The 20,484-nt window shown below is 45.5% G+C and overlaps 1 protein-coding gene across 1 annotated transcript in view; it reads right to left on the bottom strand.

Moving 5' to 3' along the window:
* epha10 (EPH receptor A10) overlaps positions 1–20,484 on the bottom strand; it is a 548,838-nt gene that overhangs the window by 438,392 nt on the left and 89,962 nt on the right. Inside the window, exon 2 of the mRNA XM_080211320.1 lies at positions 7,592–7,656. Coding sequence (XP_080067446.1) covers positions 7,592–7,656 — 65 coding nt within the window. The remainder of the gene's footprint in view (positions 1–7,591; positions 7,657–20,484) is intronic.

Below are 20,484 nucleotides of genomic sequence, written 5' to 3'. Positions count from 1 at the left end.
CCATAACAAAGCATGGACCTTTGGTTATGGGTACCAGACAAGCTGTTGACCATATCCAATCAATCCGTGTTCGCAAAACTGGTAGAATCATAGAATCCTACAGTGCAGAAAGAGGCCATTCGGCCTATCAAGTCTGCACCGACACAATCCCACCCAAGCCCTATCCTCACCAAGCATTTATCCTAGCTTATCCCTCTGACATTAAGAAGCAATCTAATCTGCACATCTTTGGATGTGTGAGGAAACTGGAGCATCCACAGGAAACCCACACAGACAACGGGAGAATGTGCAAACTCTGCACAGACAGTGACCCAAGCTGGGAATTGAACCCGGGTCCCTGGCGTTGTGAGGCAGCAGTGCTAACCACTGCACCACCCAAAACATTGGGCCTGATTCTCCGACCTCCTAGCTACATGTTTCTAGGTGGCGGGAGGCAGTTGGCCATTTGTTGGTGGTGGTGGGATTCTCTTGTTCTGCCACTGTCAATGGAATTTCCCACTGAGGCCACGCTCACTGCTGGGAAACCCATGGATGGGGTGTGCTGCCAGAGCAACCAAAGAACCCTGCTAGTGTGAACGGCTGGAGAATTCCGGCCATAGTGTGTATCATTTGACGTGATTCCATGATTGGGTAACACCTGTTAAACAACCCTGATTGTGCTAAGAACTACACTGAAGACTAATTTAAGATTATCAGCCGGGCTAGCAGCATGGCTCACATACACACACAAGGGGCTACATATATTCACACACAGAGCCCTGTCCTTTGCAGACAGAAGGAACAGATCCGCACACTGTGCACTTCTCAACAACTGGTTAACTGTTGCGAAGTCTAATGTTCAGTAAAAATAGACTCAGGCTGATTGAGAAGTAAGCTTTGGTTTGGTTAGTGAAATTGGCAGAGTGGTTACCTGTCAGACGCAATAGTGCAATATTTTTATTATTGTTTAGTGAGGGAACTTCTGGGATTTTCATACTCTCGCCAATATCAGGTTGCCATTAGAAAGCATTCAGCAGCAAGATGATGTTAGCATCTGTAACAAGGTAATATCTGGACTGGGATGTCTGCAGGTTTTGAATCTTTAATATATTGACTAGCTAACAGCACATGGTGTTGTTTTTTTCAAATATTCATGGGTTAGGATCATAGGGTCTGGAGACACTGAGGTGTGTACTGCACCATGTGGGATCTCCAAGGATTCAACAGTTCTGCCAAGAGAAAGAAACATTTATTTCCTGTTTTAAATGTCAATAAATGGATACAGTACCATACATCACAGGGACTATTGTGAGGTAACACTGAACTATTCCTATTACAGAATGAGAAAATTGTCAAATGTACCTGAAGTAAGGATTTGATCATTTTAGACCACATTCCTTTTAAGAAATTCACATTTTCTCAGAGGATGAGCAGACCTGTGGAATTTGTTTTTTATAAGATATTGAAACCTGTGAAAACTGTAAATCAATGGTTCTTTACATTTATTTTTCTCTTATAACTATGTATTATCATCTGTAAAGCAGAGGGAAGACAGTTGATTTCACAACATGCAGAGTCGGAGGCAGCTATTTTGCAGTATGGGGGAGGGGAGGGGTTTAGCTACAGTGCGGAGTGACTCTCTGCTTCAGCTGCATTGGATGGATGAGACCAGAATGTGGCACTATCTGGAGGGAGGGTCCTTTGGTCTGGCATCCCTGTAGCAGGGGACCTAGGACTTAGCAGAGCTACTGGTGGAATCTCACTTGGCTCATTGGCAGATTCCCAGAGTCTGGGGAGAGAGATGCCAAGGATCTGAAAGTATGGAATGATGGTCTCCAAGATTATCTCAATGGTGTTGAATGTTTCCGGCAGATCTCTACGGAATTCAGTATTTTCATGGAATCCCTACCGTGCAGAAGAAGGCCATTTGGCCCATCAAGTCTGCACCAACAACAACCCCACCCAGGCCCTAGCCCCATAACTACACATATTTACCCTAGCTAATCCCCCGATGCCAATTTATCATAGCCAATCAACCTAATCTGCACGTATTTGGACTGTGGGGGGAAACCGGAGCACCCAGAGAAAACCCACACAGGAAGAACTCCACACAGACATTTATCGAGGCTGGAATTGAACTCAGGTCCTTGGTGCTGTGAGGCAGCAGTGCTAACCCCACTGTGCCACCGTACCATTGTAATTGCTTCCTGGTTGTGCATCGATGGCTCCCTCTTTCAAAATTCAAGTCACTTTTCATGTAATAAAATTGACCCAGTTTAAGATGAGGAAAGATGCCTGTATCTTATCCCCATAAGCATTTGAATTAAAATAATTAAAAACTTTCCTTTAAATCTTGAAATTTAAAACCAACTCAAATTAGTCACTTGGTCTGTATTCAAATCACACAAACATACAATTTAGTTATTCCACTGAGAAAAATAATGGAATGGAATTTATAATTTCAGCATAAACAAAAATTGCAACAAGTCTGTAATTAGCACGGTCTGTCACATTTAGGTATTTTTCCATTCTTTCACGCTTATCATAGAATCCCTACAGTGCAGAAGGAGACTGTTCGGCCCATCAAGTCTGCACCTTCCACAATCCCATCCAAGCCCTATCCCTGTAACCCCATGCGTTTAATCTAGCTAGTCCCCCTGACATTAAGGGGAAATTTAGCATGACCAGCAGAGAACCCCTTAATCAAGTACAATAACTGAGTAAATAATGGTCTCATCTTTGGATATCTTTAATGATCATGTCCCTGGCACTGTGAGGTGGCAGTGCTAACCACTGTGCCGCAATAATAATAGAAAATAAATCTATTTCTTTACAATACAGACAGCGAGGGGCTCAGTGTTCAATGAGAGCAAACAGGCACCTTGCTGAATTGAAAGGTCAAAAGAAGCAGTGGTTCCATTCACAGGTTGAAGCAGGAAGCTGCCTTGAGATGTGTGATGGGTTGGGAGAGTGGGAGCGCTGGGGCAACACCTGCAGGCAGGTGAATGAAGCAAAGGATACCACTCAATGGGGGAGTGAGATTGTCTGAGGACCACCAAGCTTAGAACTCAGAACCAAAAGGCAGCGAGGTGACCGAGATCACCTGAACCCCTTAAAATCTAAAGTTAAAACTCCATTAAATTCTGCTGAGAAACACACGGCTACTATGCTTTCGCAAAACCAGGCTTAACAACAACGGTTTGCAACACACAGTTCTAATGTTCTTTGTGGATCTCGCTGTAAAAACATATTAAGTTACACCATTCCATCTCAGTATCAGCAGGACTAATGGCTTTATAATCCAGCAGAGGACCATTTAATCAAATACGATAACTGAGTAAACAATGGTCTCATCTTTGGACATCTTTAATGATCTCAAAATCAATAGAAGACTAAACTCTAAAGCAAATGAATAATGGTGATAGGTAATGATTGTCCTGAAAGTAACTACAGGAACGTACCATGAAGGCATTGCTCAAGAGGTAATTATGTACCTTCTGGGTGTTTTAAGTCGAAGGTCTTGAATGAAATACAGCATTGGCCCTAATTTATCAAGCTCATTCAGAGAGGATGCAAGGTGGCTGTTGTGGGAAGATAAAACCTGTCAAATACAGGAGTCCTGAAGCTGAACTCCGGCATTTCATTTGAGGCAAAGTAGGGGACGCTTTATTTGTTAAACAACTCGGTTAATTCTGACCCAGGAGTGTTCAATACTGACACCAAGGGTCAACACAGGCCAAGCACAAATCGATATCTCTGAGTGACCTCACATGCACAGCCATGCAAAAAATCTTAAAGGGCCCATGCACTTAAATGAATCGGCCACACGTAACAAAACATAACTTTCGAAAGGATGCTGCTGTGAGCATCCAAAATTTGCTGCAACACTTGCTGGGCACAAGAATTCATTCATCTTAAAAAAAAAGAATAAGTTAGAAGACTATCGTTTTAATGTAGGGTTGCTTAGGTTTGTGTGAATGTGAATCCTCAAAATCTGTAAACTGGTAATTAGTACTGAAGAGAGTGGATTTTCCCATCCTGCCCAACATATGAATCGTAGTGGACATGGGCAGATCATGCAAAGGTCTGTTGACCTGGGGTGGGATTTTCCAGTTTTGGGGCGAATGCAGCTGGAAAATTCTACCCGTGGAGTTTTACAGCAAAGAAAGAGGCCCTTTGGTCCATCGTGTCTATGTTAGCCATCTAACACCTATCTATTCTAATCCCATTTTCCAGCACTTGGTCTACTGCTGTGTGTGCTATAGTGTTTCCAGTTCTCATCTAAGTGCTTCTTAAATGTTGTGAGGGTTCCCGCCTCCAACGCCCTTTTAGGCAGAAAGTTCAAATTCCCACCATCCTCGAGATGCAAATGTCTTTCCTCAAATCTCCACTAAATCTCCCGCCTCTTATCTTAAGTCTATGTCCCTGGATATTGTCCCCTCTACTAAGATCATAGATCATAGAACCCAACAGTGCAGAAAGAGGCCCTTCAGCCCATCGAGTCTACACCGAACACAATCTCACCCAGGCCCTACCCCCATGTCCCTACATATTATACCCACTAATCCCTCTAACCTACACATCCCTGGATACTAAGGGGCAGTTTCTTAGCATGGCCAATCAACCTAACCCGCACATCTTTGGACCTTGGAAAAGAGGAACATTTCCTTCCTATCCATCCAATCTATGTCCCTGATAATTTTGTACATCTCAGTCAGGTTCCCCCTCTGCCTTCTCTGCTCTGAGGAAACAACCCCAACCTAACCAGCCTCTCTTCATAGCTGAGATGCTCCAGCCCAGGCAACTTCCTGATGAATCTCCTCTGCACCCTTTTTAGCACAATCACATCCTTCCTATAGTATGGTGACTAGAACCGCACACAGTGCTCTAGCTGTGGCTTAACAAGTATTTTATATAGCCCCATCATAACCTCCCTGCTCTTATATTCAATGCGTCGGCTAATAGAGGCAAGTACTCCACATGCTATCTAAACTACCTTGTCTACCTATCCTGCTGTCGTCAGAGAATAGAAGTGATTGAATTACTATTTTGATTGCTGTAGATTTAGTAACACAAATGAACCTAGTTCATCCTCAGATCATTACTTAGCAACAATTCAAACATAGAATTCTACAGTGCAGAAAGAAGCCCCTCGGCCCATCGAGTCTGCACCGACCACAATGCCACCCAGGCCCTACCCTCATATCCCTCTAACCTACGTGTCCCTGGACACTAAGGGGCAATTTTAGCATGGCCAATCAACCTAACCTGCACACCTTTGGACTGTGGGAGGAAACTGGAGCACCCGGAGGAAACCCACACCAACACAAGGAGAATGTGCAAACTCCACACAGACAGTGATCCGAGCCAGCAATCGAGCCCAGGTCCTTGGAGCTCTGAAGCAGCAGCGCTAACCACTGTGCTACCGTGCCGCTCTAGAAACTAGCGAGAAACTGCAGTAAATTTGAACACGCACGCATGCACACACTGCGATCTATAAAATACATTTATCAAAGTTCTGATGTCTATGTCTAAAAATGTGGTTATTTTGAATTTCAGGATACCACGAGACACAGCACTCAATATATCACTAAACTGTTCGGTGAGCAGAATTTAAAACTGTTGTATGGCATGATACTCTTAACCAGACTGACACAGCAGGACAAGAAGATCAGAGACACAGGCCTTCTAAGAGACAGGTCAGAATTCTCCCAAAAAAACTTCTCTGTGTTATTCCCAGTAGGGAAAGCTGATGAGATTCCTGCTGGGATTGTTGGTGAAATTCAGTTTGCCATTCATTCACAATGAGGCCAGAATTCACTGATGCATTCGCCCCGCCACTGTGTGAATGGAGAATTTGGCGTTCAGCCAAATCCCAGCTGCCAGCTAGATGGGAGAATTTTGGCCTTAGAAATGATTTGGAGTCTGGGCGGATTCTCACAGATCTCCCACCCAAAGGGGGCGATCTTACCAAAAACAATTCTAAGTGCCGAACGAGCATGAAAACAGAGAGAATCACACTCAGTTTTTTGAGCACGCATTCAGATGCAATCATATGATATCTTGTGCCAAAAAGAAGGCAAAGTGCAATTTATGCCAGTCAGGGGAGTGGACAGGCTATTCTCACCAGAAAGCCGAAAGCTGACTGCAAGGTGTGCTACTGCGCATGCGCCTCACTCTCTCAGTGTTCTGTGTACAAGTGTACACAGAGCACTGAGAAATCTGTCACTCCTCCACACCTCCCCCGTCCTGAATATTATCCCATCAGCACCCCCCTCCATCTTCATCCCCAAACATCCCCCTCCCTCCCAGTTACTGGCCTCTGTGACTGATTGCCGTCCCGATACCCTCCCCAGCCATTCGCTGCCCTGGCCACTGAGGCAAGTGATTCCGTCCCACACCAACTGACCAGTAAGATTGCCCCTTCGGATGTTTTTTAGAGTGGGAACCTAAAGACACCAGCAAAGCTGGTTCCGCAGAGATTAGGGTCCGATCAACCCTATACACCTGTCCACCATCCTCCCCAACCCCTGACATCAGACTTCAGCCCACTCCTCTTAAGTGAGAGACACCCTGCTAATGGGGTCACCAAAGATCTCCCCTTTCAGGAGCCCCCCATGCCCTCCACCCTTCAGGAGCCCCCCATGACCTCCCCCTTCAGGAGCCCCCTATGCCCTCCCCCCTTCAGAAGCCCCCTTTGCCCTCCCCCCTTCAGAAGCCCCCTTGCTTTTCCCCTTCCAGGAGCCTCCCAGATGCCCTCCCCCCTTCAGGAGCCCCCCATGCCCTCCCCCCTTCAGGAGCCCCCCTATGCACTCCACCCTTCAGGAGCCCCCCATGCCCTCCCCCCTTCAGGAGCCCCCCATGCCCTCCCCCCTTCAGCAGCCCCAATCCCCTCCCCCCTTCAGGAGCCCCCCTATGCACTCCACCCTTCAGGAACCCCCATCCCCTCCCCCCTTCAGCAGCCCCAATCCCCTCCCCCCGTTCAAGAGCCCCCCATGACCTCCCCCCTTTCAGGAGACGCCATCCCCTCCCCCCTTCAGAAGACGGCCCATGTCCCGCTTAAGTCCTGCCACCTTTGGCACTGCTGGCAATGGCAGCCTGGCACTGCTCCCGAGCACCCTGGCAAATGCAGCCTGTCAGAGCCAACCTGCTAGGCGCTGGAGGGGACAATGCCAGCACACTACCCATCCATTTCCCTGACCTGCAGGCTTCACCAGGCCATCGTGCCTGGTCTCCTTTTGCAGGTTCCTGTTGTGTCCCAGAGTCAGTTACTCCTGGAAGCAGGGAGAATCCGGTTTGAAATTGAATAAACGTATTTAAATGGAGATGTAAAGATGTTAATCTGGCGGGCAGGAATCAGATTAATTCAGCAGGAGTGGGGGTGTAGGGCAAATCCCAAAGTTGGTTCTTTCCAGAGGTATGCACACTAGCCCCGTCCCCTGTGGCACCACGCCACACGAGATATAGAAACTGGCCCAGAGTCTCCAATAATCAACTCAAATCCATTTGTTTCCCCAAGATTGATGGTGGCTGACAGCGGGTCCTGGAAATTTTGGCTTTAAACGAATTGTGATGTGAAGATCATCTGACCAGCAAAGAAATTCATACTTACTCCGTCTGATGGGTGAGCAGTCCATCCCAGTTCAGCTTGTGACTCTTTAGAATCCAGCAAAACAACTGAAGTTGAAACACAAAAAAAATGGTTAGTTAAGTTAGTTAAGAAGCACAGCAAAGTTATTCTAATTTGTCGTGTGTCAATTGAATCCACCAAACCTACTCCAATCAGAGAGAACCTGCTCTGGTTGGGAAGCAGGTATAACAGAGGAAGGGAGAAATTGCCTCTTTGCCCTCGTTTATAAGTTTTCTTTCCAACTGAGATATTCTCTGGCAGATAACTGGCCTAGGTTTAAGGTGTGTGGGGGAAAGTTTAGAGGAGATGTACGAGGCAAGAATTTTTTTACGCAGGGGGTGGTGAATGTCTGGAACATGCTGCCCGGGGAGGTGGTGGAAGCAGGTAGTATAGCAGCATTTAAGGGGTAACTAGACAAATACAGGAATAAGATGGGAATGGAAGGATACGGACTCCGTAAGTGCATACAGTTTTAGTTTAGGCAGGCATCATGACCGGTGCAGGCTTGGAGGGCCGAAGGGCCTGTTCCCGTGGTGTACTTTGTTCTCTGTTCTCTGTAGTCAACTCAGCAGAGGCGTTTCAGACATAGAACACTACAACACAGAAACAGGCCCTTTGGCCCACCATCTTGTGCCAAGTATGACACCAAATTAAACTAATCCCTTCTGCCCTTGGTCCCTATCCCTCTAATCCTTGCATACTCATGTGCTTAACTAAAAGCCCCTTAAATGCCCCTATCATATCTGCCTGCCCCACTGCCCCTGGCAGCGTGTTCCAAACACCTCCCACTCTCTGTGTAAAAAACCTGCCCCTCACATCTCCTTTGAACTTTCCCCCTCTCACCTTAAACGCATGCCCTCTAGTATTAGACATTTCAACCCTGGGATAAAAGATTCTGACTGTCAACCCTATCTGTGCCTCTCATAATATTATAGACTTCTATCAGGTTCCCCTCCTCAGCCTCCGTCACTCCAGAGAAAAATGACCCTAGTTTGTCCAGCCTCTCCTTACAGCTCAGACCCTCTAATCCAGGCAGCATCCTGGAACATTGGAACAGAGTTGGCCATTCAGCCCATCATTTAATACAATCACGGCTGATCGAACACCTCAACGTCTTTTATCCCACACGATCCCCATAACTCCTTTAAACAAAAACGAGATGGGATAAATCTCGTACCTAATTCACTGCTTGGCGTTAGACAGTTAATATCAATGTATTTTCCTTTGGACTTCTTTCATAACGGGAATGGGCTTGGGGAAATAGTTTCTGGCACCATCTGTGCACCAGTTCCTAAAGCAGAGGTCGCAACTCCCAGATAAAGACATTGGGAATACAAGTCAGAATTTACATTTTGGAAGGGGGTGAACGTGGTGATTCATCTGCGCAAAAGATAAACCATTATGTTCAACAATACTATTGTGACAAGAGCCTATTTAAGTGCTGCCAACTGAGCAATAAATATGCTCCGCACAGTAGCACAACACTTTGCAATGAGATGCTGGGGAACAATTCCTTGAAAGGGTTTTTCTGTTAACAGCAGCTATTCATTCCAGCAAGGTCAGGTTACTGCTGAGATGGCACAGTGTTTCAATTTTATCAAAACAATGGTGCCAGAGGCAATGGGGCAGGGGTAGTGTGCTGGCAGCTCAGCAGGCAGCCTGGTGAGCCCCATCAACGCCGCTCAGCTTTAAAGACCGTTTGCAGAAACAGGTTTGACCTGCAGGCACGGACGGAGTTGAAGGAGTGCAGGGCGAGATAAAGCGAGGCTTGTTTCTCAGAGCTAGCTTTGTTTGGGAGCCGAGGTGGAGATGCAATCATTTTTTTTCCTGAGGCTGGAAAGGATCTGGAAACAAGTGAAGGAAACTAAAAGAGCAAATTTTACAGGATGGAGATGGGGGGATTGGAAACAACCATTTTGGGGGCAGGGGAATCACGGTGCACCCAGTCCCATTCAGGCAGGCAGCATTGATGCTTTGTACTGCCTCCTTAAGGGGCAACACTTTGCTGCCTCACAGTGCCATGGATCCATGTTCAATTCCTGATATGGGTCACAACTGCATGGGTTTCCTCCGGGAGTCCTGTTTTCCTCCCACAGTCTAAAGATGTGAAGGTTAAGTGAATTGGCCATACTAAATTGTCCCTTAGTATCGGGGAGGCTAGCTATGGTAAATGCATTGGGTTATGGGAATAGGGCCTGGGTGAGATTGTGGTTGATGCAGACTCTATGGCTGAATGGCCTCCTTCTGTACAGCAGGGATTCTGTGTCTCACTAGAACGATTTCAGTGTAAAGCCCAGTGCAGAACACACTCTGTACTCTCAAAGAGAGGGCCCAGCACTGAGCATGGCTGGAACCATGTGCAGATGCCTGGAGCTCTTGAAGGCGGCCTGTCCTCCAAAAGGGAAGCTGCATGCCTGCTGCAGGAGTTGTTTTAACTGTCTCTGGAAAGGAAAGCATCGGAAATGGAGCAAGAGAGCCGGGGAGATGGATCACAGGCTTTCCAATATGGCCCTGGAGGAATTAGTGAGGAGGTGAAAATTGGGAGAGATTCCAACTGGGGACCAGGAGGCTCTCACAGGAAGAATGGCTCACAATGACAGGGAGGAGCAGAGAACCAGTGGGAGACAAATTTGTCTACATGAACCAAGTCCTCTGGGGGTGATGTTGGTCAGCATTATTGGACCAGCTGTGATTAAGAGAATTGAATCCAACATTGCCAAAAACATTTAAATTAAGGTACATTAGGCAGGAAGGTACCTTTCCAAACCTCACCTCATCCTCATCCAGTCATTTGTCACGAATTCCAAACCGCAAATGATGTGTTCAAGGGCCTCTTTTCCCAACCAATTCCCATTCCTTCCCAGTTACACGTTCACAGATTTGCTGTACATCTTACATATTGGATTTAACTCAACACAATGCAGAGATGACTGCAGTTCTACATCTACATAAGGTTTTATTTACAGTGCTTTAAAATATCTCAGCAATTACAGGATTTCTACATGCATGCTCACAGCCCAGATTCTAGAACCTTCCATGTGGTGTCCACCAGCAGGCTGAAGCAATCAAGTACAGTGAACATAGATAACTGAGCAGACTAACATAATCAAACACTGAACAATTAAACCATTGAACACAACAGTCATTCCAAACTCTCCTCTTCCACATTTCTGCTTTGATTCCCAAGATCAGCCACTGCAGCCTCACCATGAAGGATAAGAGCTACACAAAACCTCTGAAGAAAAAGCACTGGGAGTGGTACTAAACATACCTTAGAGCACTTATTTCCAGCGTTTTTATATTTCATGGCACACTTACATACGATCAAAAAATTCTGAAGCACATCTCCTATTTTCTCTGTCTTCTTCCCTTACTGGGAATTCTGTTTTGAATTTCTTCCTGTACTCCTCCCTGTTTCTTTTTAAACCTCTCGCTGTCACTCTCACTTCTCCCAGGAGTTTGGCATTTTGTGCAAGTGCGTGGGGCCTTTGACTCCAGCATGTTCTCCCTGTGTCTGCATGGGTTTCCTCGGTTGCTCCGGTATCCTCTCACACTCCAAAGATGTGCAGGTTAGGTTGATCAATGTCCCAAGGTATATCGGTTAGGAGGATTCGTGGAGTAAATATATAGGATTATGGGGTAAGCCTGGGTACGAGTCAATGCAAACTCGATGGGCCAAATGGCCTCCTTCTGAACTATAGGGATTCTATGATTCCTGCTGGTAATCTTTCACCCTGTTGTTAATCAAGAATCTATCTAGTTCTGACTTAAGAATATTCAAAGACTCTGCCCCCTTTTGAGGAAGAGAGTTCCAGGCTCACGACACTCAGGGAAAAGAATTCTCCTCATCTCTGCTTTGAATTAGTGACCCCTCATTTTTAAACATTGACCTTTATTCTATATTCTCCCAACAGGGGAAATATCCCCTCCGCATCCACCGTGTCGAGGCCCATTTCAATCAGGTGAATCTTTAGATGGATGTTGATTGTAGCTAAATGTTGAACAGTTTCCTTGTTAAAATATGCTGGACAAACTAATCTATAAGGCTAATTCAAATCAATTACTTCCTCCAAAGGGCTGATTTGGAATTCTCTGGTCATCCACAGTTCCGGTGATTATTGAGCTCCAAACACTTTGGCTATTCCCATTTTCCATTTCTGCTGGATCCTACTCACCGTGTGTGGACAACTCTGGACATTCTTGGTGATTCAAGCCTTCACAACATAAGCTCCTCATCTCTGACTGAGTCTGAAATATGACCTTTTTTAAAATTCATTTATGGGATGTGGCTAGACCTACATTTATTGCCCATCCTGAGTTGCCCTTCGGAGATGATGGAGAGCTGCCTTTTTGATTCACTGCAATCGCTGAGGTGTCGGCAGACTCACAGTACCACTGGCAGAGGGAATTCCTAACCGCACTATAGGTGTACCTACACTTCAGGGACTGCAGTTCTTGCAGTGACGCTCACACTCCATAAATTAATTGTAAAAAATTATGGCCTGAATTCTCCGATCTCGTACCATCCTCCCCCCCAGCCCCCCGCACCGGACTCAGCCAAAACTCCATTCACTGCAGTGGGACTGGAGAATTCCAGCCACAGATGAAGTTGGAGAATTCCAGCCCAAATTTTGGCACATTTCTGCCTCGCAATGCCAGGGACTTGGGTACGATTCCCGGCTTGGGTCATTGCCTGTGCGGAGTTTGCACGTTCTCCCGTATCTGCGTGGCTTTCCTCCCGGAGATCAGGTTTACTTCCACGTTTCGAAAGATGTGCTGATTAGTTGGATTAGGCATGCTAAATTCTCCTTTAGTGTACCCAAACATGTGCCAGAACATGGTGACAATGGAATTTTCACAGTAACTTCATTGCAGTGTTAATGTAAACCGACTTGTGACACGAATAAACCTACTCGTGACACCGTATGTGTAGCCTCTACATATTGTCCCCGTGTTGGCACGGGTTTCCTCCGAGTGCTCCAGTTTCCTCCCACAGTCCAAAGATATGTGGGTTAGGTTGATTGGCCATGCTAAATTGACCCTAGTGTCAGGGGGATTACAGGTAAATGTGTGGGGTTACTGGAATAGGGCCTGGTTGAAATTGTGGTCGGCACAGGTTCGATGGGCTGAATGGCCTCTTTCTGTACTGTAGTGATTCTATGAGGAATAAATAAACTTAAAAACTTTATATTTCAGATCCACTCATCACCAATGCATGTTTGTGCAAAATGCTTTGCTGGTGCACCCAGGTTGCTATGACTCGTATAACTAATAAGTTTTTCCACAAGCTCCTCTGGACGCACGTTCCCCATAGAAACCGCTTTAAGAACATAAGAAATAGGAGCAGGAGTAGGCCATCTAGCCCTTCGAGCCTGCCCCGTCATTCAATAAGATCATGGCTGATCTGAAGTGGATCAGTTCCACTTTCCCGCTTTCTCCCCATAACCTTTAATTCCCTTGTCTATCAGAAACCTATCTACCCGTGACTTAAATATATTTAGCGAGGTAGCCTCCACCACTTCAACGGGCAGAGAATTCCAGAGATTCACCACCCTTTGAGTGAAGAAGTTCCTCCTCAACTCTGATCTAAACTGCCCTCCCCCTTATTTTGAGGCTGTGCCCTCTAGTCCTGCTGTCCTTTCTAAGCGGGAAGAATCTCTCTACCTCTACCCTATCCATCCCCTTCATTATCTTATACATCTCTATAAGATCCCCCCTCAGCTTTATCTGGCCTTTAAACAGTCCATGTGTGTTGTAGACTTCCACCTCTCCTTGCTGCAGTCTACAATCAGCCTCCCGCTCCAACTCCTCCAACCAAGATTGGCTCTCCTTAATCGAGTCTGAAGAGGAGCATGGGCAACCGAGCAGAACACTGCACTTTCAAAACACTGATCAAATTTTAAATGGATTTCAGAAATACTCACTAAGCTCTTCAATCTTGATAAAGCCTGATTTCCCCGCCACCCAGCTAGCTTTCAGGCATAAATCAAAAGGCATATTCTCAATGAGTAGATCAGACGCCTTGCAATGCTGCGAGAGTCAGGCCACAATAAACTCAATTTTCTTCTTTGCATTGTTTGTTGAACCACCTTGCTGCATCAAAATTCATCTTATGTACAGGTTTTTATTTCATGCTCTGGTTTTCATGCTCTGCCCTATTTAGTTCCACATGAATCCTACAGCCGGCTTAATCATTTTCACATTACAACTAGTCTCTCGCTCTTGCCAACAAATCTTCCTCCCAGGTGTGTTGTTTATACCCTGCTCTTCTGGAGGTGTTTATTCCTTACTGGGCTACTGGGAACAGGTCCCCTCTTCCAACCATTCATTAATCTTGTGTGCCTGGCTATCTGTGAGTGTCAGAAAGCTAATTGCCCCCAGTAATTGCTGAGCCTAAAACAGCAGTGACCATCTGGTGAACATTTCCAGCAAGGTCCAATATGGGAACCACTAGCGTCATGCAACTAATTGGGAATCCAGATGTGACTTAATTAGGAAGTGAAGTCTATTTACTATTGTCAAAAAGGGCTTAACATGAACACTGCAGTGAAGTTACTGTGACTATCCCCTAGTCGCCACACTCCGGCACCTGTCTGGGTACACTGAGGGAGAATTTAGCATGGCTGATGCACCTAACCAGCATGTCTTTCTGACTGTGGGAGGAAACTGGAGCGCTCAGAGAAAACCCATGCAGATACAGGGAGAACGTGCAAACTCTGCACAGACAGTGACCTGAGGCCAGAATTGAACCCGGGTCCTTGGCACTATGAGGCAGCAGTGCTAACCACTGTGCCACCGTGTTGCCCCAAGTAAAATAATGAATAACAAGGCACCATTGCTCAGCATGAGACCTCAGTACAGATTTGCATGGTTTGTGACTGTAACCACGTGTATTTACTGAAAAAATTGCAGGATGAAAAGACAAGAATGAGAGGGATTGTTTTGATAGTTGATGTGTTTTACATGCCCCGCTTGCTGAATGGTGGTAAGCATTGGTAAAGTGTAAACATGTGGAGTATATTTACCTGGAGAGCATGAAGGAAAAAAAAGTGGGCAGGATTTTCTGGCCACACTCACACTGAGACTCTCACAAGGTCAACGGACATTTCCATGGTCCGCCCCACTACATTTCTCATCACGGGCAGAAGAGGGAAATTTACTCCAGTAAAAACTGGGAAATAAGGATACTGTTCCGAACTGGTCTTGTGAACTTTAAAATGGAACACCTTCAAATACTGGCAAATGAACTGGCCTTGAGTAGAGAATGATATGGCAACAAATCCCAGCCTATTTACTAACCTCTAAGAGACATTAAGACCAATTACAGTCCCTTAATTGTCTGTCTAATTAAGATCGCCACTCAGACCATCTAAAAATAATTCCGACCGGTTACTAACCAGAGACAGTCAGCAAGCTAGTCAAGCTATGCACACAATACTCCACGTCTGGAGTATTGTGAGCAGCTCTGGACATTGCATTTTAGGATGAACAATGGCCTTGAAATGAGTGCAGTGTAGACTTACCAGAATGCGACTGAGCTCCAAAGGTTAAAAATCTCTAAGCAAGATTTCGTGGAATTCAGAAGGTTAAGAGTGAGTTGATTCAAGTTCTCAAGATATTTGGGGGAGTGGACAGGGTAGATTGTGAGAAACTATTTCTGCTGGTTGGAGAGTCAAGATTAAAAGGGCATTATCTGAAAATTAGAAGCAGATCATTCAGGAATTAAAGTATGAAACTCTTCCAGCCTCCACTGGACATTTGAAGCTCTCCTCCACAAATTACCGTTGATGCTAGATCAATCATTAGAACTGTGATCGATGGATGCTAGCCAATCATATCAAGAGATAGGGGGCAAAAGGCATAAGTGGAGTTAGACTACACATTAGCCATGATCTGATTGAATGCCAGAACAGGCTCGAGGGGTTAAATGGCCTATTTCTTGGTTCCTATGTGTCAGACAAACAAAACAAAAAACAACACAGCACAGGAAACAGGCCCTTTGGCCCAACAAGCCCACGCCGCCATTTTAACATTCAGTGAGCGCCTCATTCCAATCCTTTTTCTGCCTATGACTTTTGCCTACGCCTCTTGGACTCCACAATAAAGGGGTGCAAATTTAGAGAATTATATGCGTGCCAGATTGAGGGAGGTCTAATTTAGGGACAATTTGTTGACACCAATCAGCCTAAAAGCTCATTTTTGGGGTGTGGGAGGAAACCAGACCACCTGGAGAAAACCCACGCAAGCACGGGGAGAATGTGCAGACTCCCACAGACACCGACCCAAGTCGGAGATCCAACCCCGGTCCATGTATCCCTTCCGAGTTTTCATCTTAATGTTCAAAAAGACAAAATGATTAGCCATCCTTACAGAGACAAAACATCTACAGCGCTGAGTGTTTTGTTGGTGGAAGCTGATTGTTTCTGGAGAAGTGAACAACTCATCTAAGATGTGATGACTTTTTCTCCCCCGCTCCCCCACCACCCCATTCACCTCTCAATGAATTGATTCCATTGCAAGCCTATCACTTCTACATTGTCCCTCAGAGCACCGCCTCCACCCGATATCTCATCTCCACCCTGTATTTCTTCAGTAAATTATAACGGTACACATTTACAATGACAGGTCAGAGCTTAACCAGGTGAAAAACTGTGGACTGAAAAAAAAGTCTAACAGCGCAACAAATCTTTCACTCAGCGTCCAATAATAGGCAACATATAAAGCAATGAATGTGTGCTCTTGGTCCATCAACAGGGAATGGCTGTTCAGAGGATGTATAACGGACATTAGCAAGACAGATCCACAGAATCAGGGGCGATTTAACATTTTTCTCAAATCAAAGTGTGGTTTGCACGAAAGAATTTGACAAAGTAGTGATTCCGAACACAGTAGAGAACATTAATCCTCAGCGAAGGAACAAAGCCTACTATGGGAGATTTACAGGGAGGGATTGTACATACATCTGAATTTCCACGCTCTGCTGTGCCTCAGTATTGTATTATGTGAGTGAATGCTGACAGTGGGATTCTCAATAAAGGGGTGAACGGTTACAGGAATTTCATCCATAGGATTACATAGAAGTTTAAGCTTAAGCTGGTGGGCAGCACAGTAGCACAGTGGTTAGCGCTGCTGCTTCACAGCTCCAGGGTCCTGGGTTTGATTCCCGGCTCGGGTCACTGTCTGTGTGGAGTTTGCACATTCTCCTCGTGTCTGCGTGGGTTTCCTGCAGGTACTCCGGTTTCCTCCCACAGTTCAAAGATGTGCGGGTTAGGTTGATTGGCCATGCTAAGAAATTGCCCCTTAGTGTCCAGGGATGCATAGGTTAGAGGGATTAGTGGGTGGGATATGGGGGTAGGGCCTGGGTGGGATGGTGTTTAGTGCAGACTTGATGGGCCAAAGGGCCTCTTTCTGCACTGTAGGGTTCTATGATTCTATGATGTATCTATTAGTGTCACAAGTAGGCTTACATTAACATTGCAATGAAGTTACAGTGAAAATCTCCTAGTTGCCGCACTGTGGCACCTGTTTGGGTACACTGAGGAAGAATTTAACACGGCCAACGCACCTAAGCAGCACATTTTTCAGACTGTGGGAGGAAACCAGAGCACCCAGAGGAAACCCATGCAGACACAGGAAGAATGTGCAGACCCCACACTGACAGTGACCCAAGCTAGGAATCGAACGCGGATCCCTGACGCAGTGAGGCAGCAGTGCTAACCATTGTGCCACCCAGCACAAACTACAAGAAGAGAAATCAGCAGTTCAGCCCAACTGGTCAATGTCAGTGTGTACCCTTCCCACAGGCCTCCTCCCTCATCATTTCACCTAACTCTATCAGCATAACCATCTCATTCTCTCTCATGTCATAGAAACCCTACAGTGCAGAAAGAGGCCATTTGGCCCATCAAGTCTGCACCAACCACAATCCCACCCAGGCCCTACCCCCCAATCCACCCACTAACCCCTCTACCCTACATATCTCAGGACACTAAGGGCAATTTTAACACAGCCAATCAACCTAACCCGCACATCTTTGGACTGTGGGAGGAAACCGGAGCACCCAGGGGAAACCCATGCAGACACGAGGAGAATGTGCAAACTCCACACAGACAGTGACCCGAGCCAGGAATCGAACCGAGGTCCCTGGAGCTGTGAAGCAGCAGTGCTAACCACTGTGCTACCGTGCCACCCATTATGTCCTTATCCAGCTTCTCCTTAAGTGCATCAATTCAATTTGCCTCAGCTACTCCACAGGGTAGCAAGTTCCATATTCCAAACAAACTCAGGGTAAGTTACACAAATCAATTAATCATTGTTAATTCTATAAAAAGGGAGGCCTTCATAGCCGAGACACAGATATGAATGACTAAATCGACAATCAGTATATTTTAATTGATTCATGCAAAGAATTTCGACAGCTCTGTCACAAATTCTGAATGAACCTGCTCTCCAGAATCCAAAACCTCCAGTCCACCTGTTCCTTGTTGGAAGCAAGACTTCAAAGCCTCAGTCAAGATTGATTTTCTCCAATTTGGAATGGACTGGAAATCCTTTATGCATCACTCAGCGTGCTCTGATCCTAGGTGTAGTTTTTAATTTGCTCTTCAGTGGACATGGGCAAGAATAAGAAGTCTCACAACACCAGATTAATATTCATTACATTGGCAAGAATGAACACATTGTGGGAGGACATGGGTCACTTCAACCTAAACTACCGAGTGGGAAACAGAAAAGACCAGGTCACACTGTGTCTGCACACTCTGCCTGGTTTTTCTCTCGGTAGTGTGAGGCTGGAGTCAAATGTAGGCCAGACCACGTACGGAAGATGGAATCAGTTGGTTGGCATTGGAAATAGGAGCTGAAGACAACCATGCAGCCTGCTGAACCTGCTCCACCATCCAATGTGACCAAGGCTGAGTACTTGCCCAGCCACTCCCCATATCTCTTATTTCCCTAAGAGACCAAGGCCAGAATTTTACCATGTACCTGCCATGGGAATCAGAGTGGGTGAGGAGCAGACCATGGAAGATCCATTGATCTTGAGTGGGATTGTGTGGTTTTGGAATGAATGAGAACGTAAAGTCCCTCCCCGAAATTCTTAAATGTACTCAATGATAGAATCCGACAGTGCAGAAGGAGACCATTCAGCCCATCGGGTCTGCACTGACTACAATCCCACCCAGGCCTTATCCCCATACATTTACTCCAGCTAGTTCCCCCTGACACTAAGGGTCAATTTAGCATGTCCAATTCACCTAACCCACACATCTTTGGGCTGTGGGAGGAAACTGGAGCAACCGCAGGAAACTCCACGCAGACAGGGGAGAATGTGCAAACTCCACACAGGCAGTGACCCAAGCCGGGGATCGAACCTAGGTCCCTGGCACTGTGAGGCAGCAGTGCTAACCATTGTGCCACTGTGCCGCCCTGACGATGGAGCATCCACAACACTCTGGGCTAGAGAATGCTAAGGTTTCAGGATCCTTTGAGTGTAGAAATGTTCATCTTAGTCCCAAATGATTAGCCCCTTAACCTGAAACTGTGTCCCGATGTTCTAGATTTCCTCAGCCAGGGGAAACAACCCATCAGCATCTGCCCCATTAATCCCCTTCACAATCCTGAATGTTCCAATGGGATTGCCACTCACTCTTCTCAACACCAGAAAATATAGACCCAATTTGTTCAGCTTTTCATCATGGGATAAGCCTCTCATCCCAGAGGTGAATGGAGAGAGCCTTCGCTGTACTGCCTCCAGCGTAAGAATGTGCTTGCTTAAGTATGAAGACAAAAATTGCACAGAGTATTCCAGGTGCAGTCTCACCAAAGCCCTGTACAACAGTAGCAAGACTTCATTATCCTTGTACTCCAGTCTCCTCGTAATAAAGGTCAATATGCCAGTTGCTTTCCTAATTACATGCCATACCTGCATGCTAACTTTGTGTTCCTTGTACAAGCACACACAAGTCTCTCTGAACATTAATGTGCACAAGCGTCACGCAGTTTTAAAATATTCTGCTTTTCAATCCTTATGTTGGAAGTGAATATCTCCACTGCCACCATTTGCCACCTTGTTGTCCCACTTGCTTAATCTGTCCATATCACTTTGTAGCACTGTGTCCCCTTCACAGCTTACAGTGCTTTGTATCATCAGCAAATTTAGATATGTTACTCTCTAAGTCATTAAAGATTGTAATTAGTTGAAGTGCCAGCACTGATCCATGTGGCACTTTGCCAGTCACAATTTACGAACTTAAAAAGACCCCATCTATCCCTACTCTCTCCTCTTGTCAATGAACAAGTCCTTTATCCATGCTAATATATGATCTCTAACCCCCATTAGCCATTATTGAGCATATTAACCTTTTTGTGTGGTACTCAATTGAATGTCTTTTGAAAATGCTAGTATATTACATTTATTAGTTCCCTTTTGTTTACTGCTAGGCTGCTGGACAAGAACCCCAAGTTATATTAGGAAGCCGGACTAGAACTCAACATTTTTTTCTTTTTCAGCATAAATGTAAGGAAAGGATATTTCTTTCCAGGAATGATTTCACTGACAAAGTAGGATCTTTGTTTAAGAAACTAACATTATTTAACAGTACAGTTTAAATATAATTTTAATAAATGAATCAGCTTAACTATTAACAGTTGAATAATATTTAAAAATGAAACAAAACGGTTTCATAGCTTATGACTGTTCCAGTTACAAATAAGCCCCATTCATGCATAGATCAAGTGCATTTTAACCAAACACAGTTAGCAAACCCAAGCGTACTTGCTTTAACATTTGTTAACACGATTGGAGAGAATAGAGTTCCAGAAGCCTGCAAAATCCTTCTAACTTCAACCAGACTTTAACTGCTTGCTGCAAAAGC

The sequence above is a fragment of the Carcharhinus amblyrhynchos genome, chromosome 24 (genome assembly GCF_965287045.1).
Source record: "Carcharhinus amblyrhynchos chromosome 24, sCarAmb.v2.hapA, whole genome shotgun sequence".
In the NCBI taxonomy this organism is placed as follows: Eukaryota; Metazoa; Chordata; class Chondrichthyes; order Carcharhiniformes; family Carcharhinidae; genus Carcharhinus; species Carcharhinus amblyrhynchos.
The sequence above is the reverse complement of the archived record's forward strand: the minus strand, read 5'-3'. Positions and strand labels throughout refer to the sequence as shown.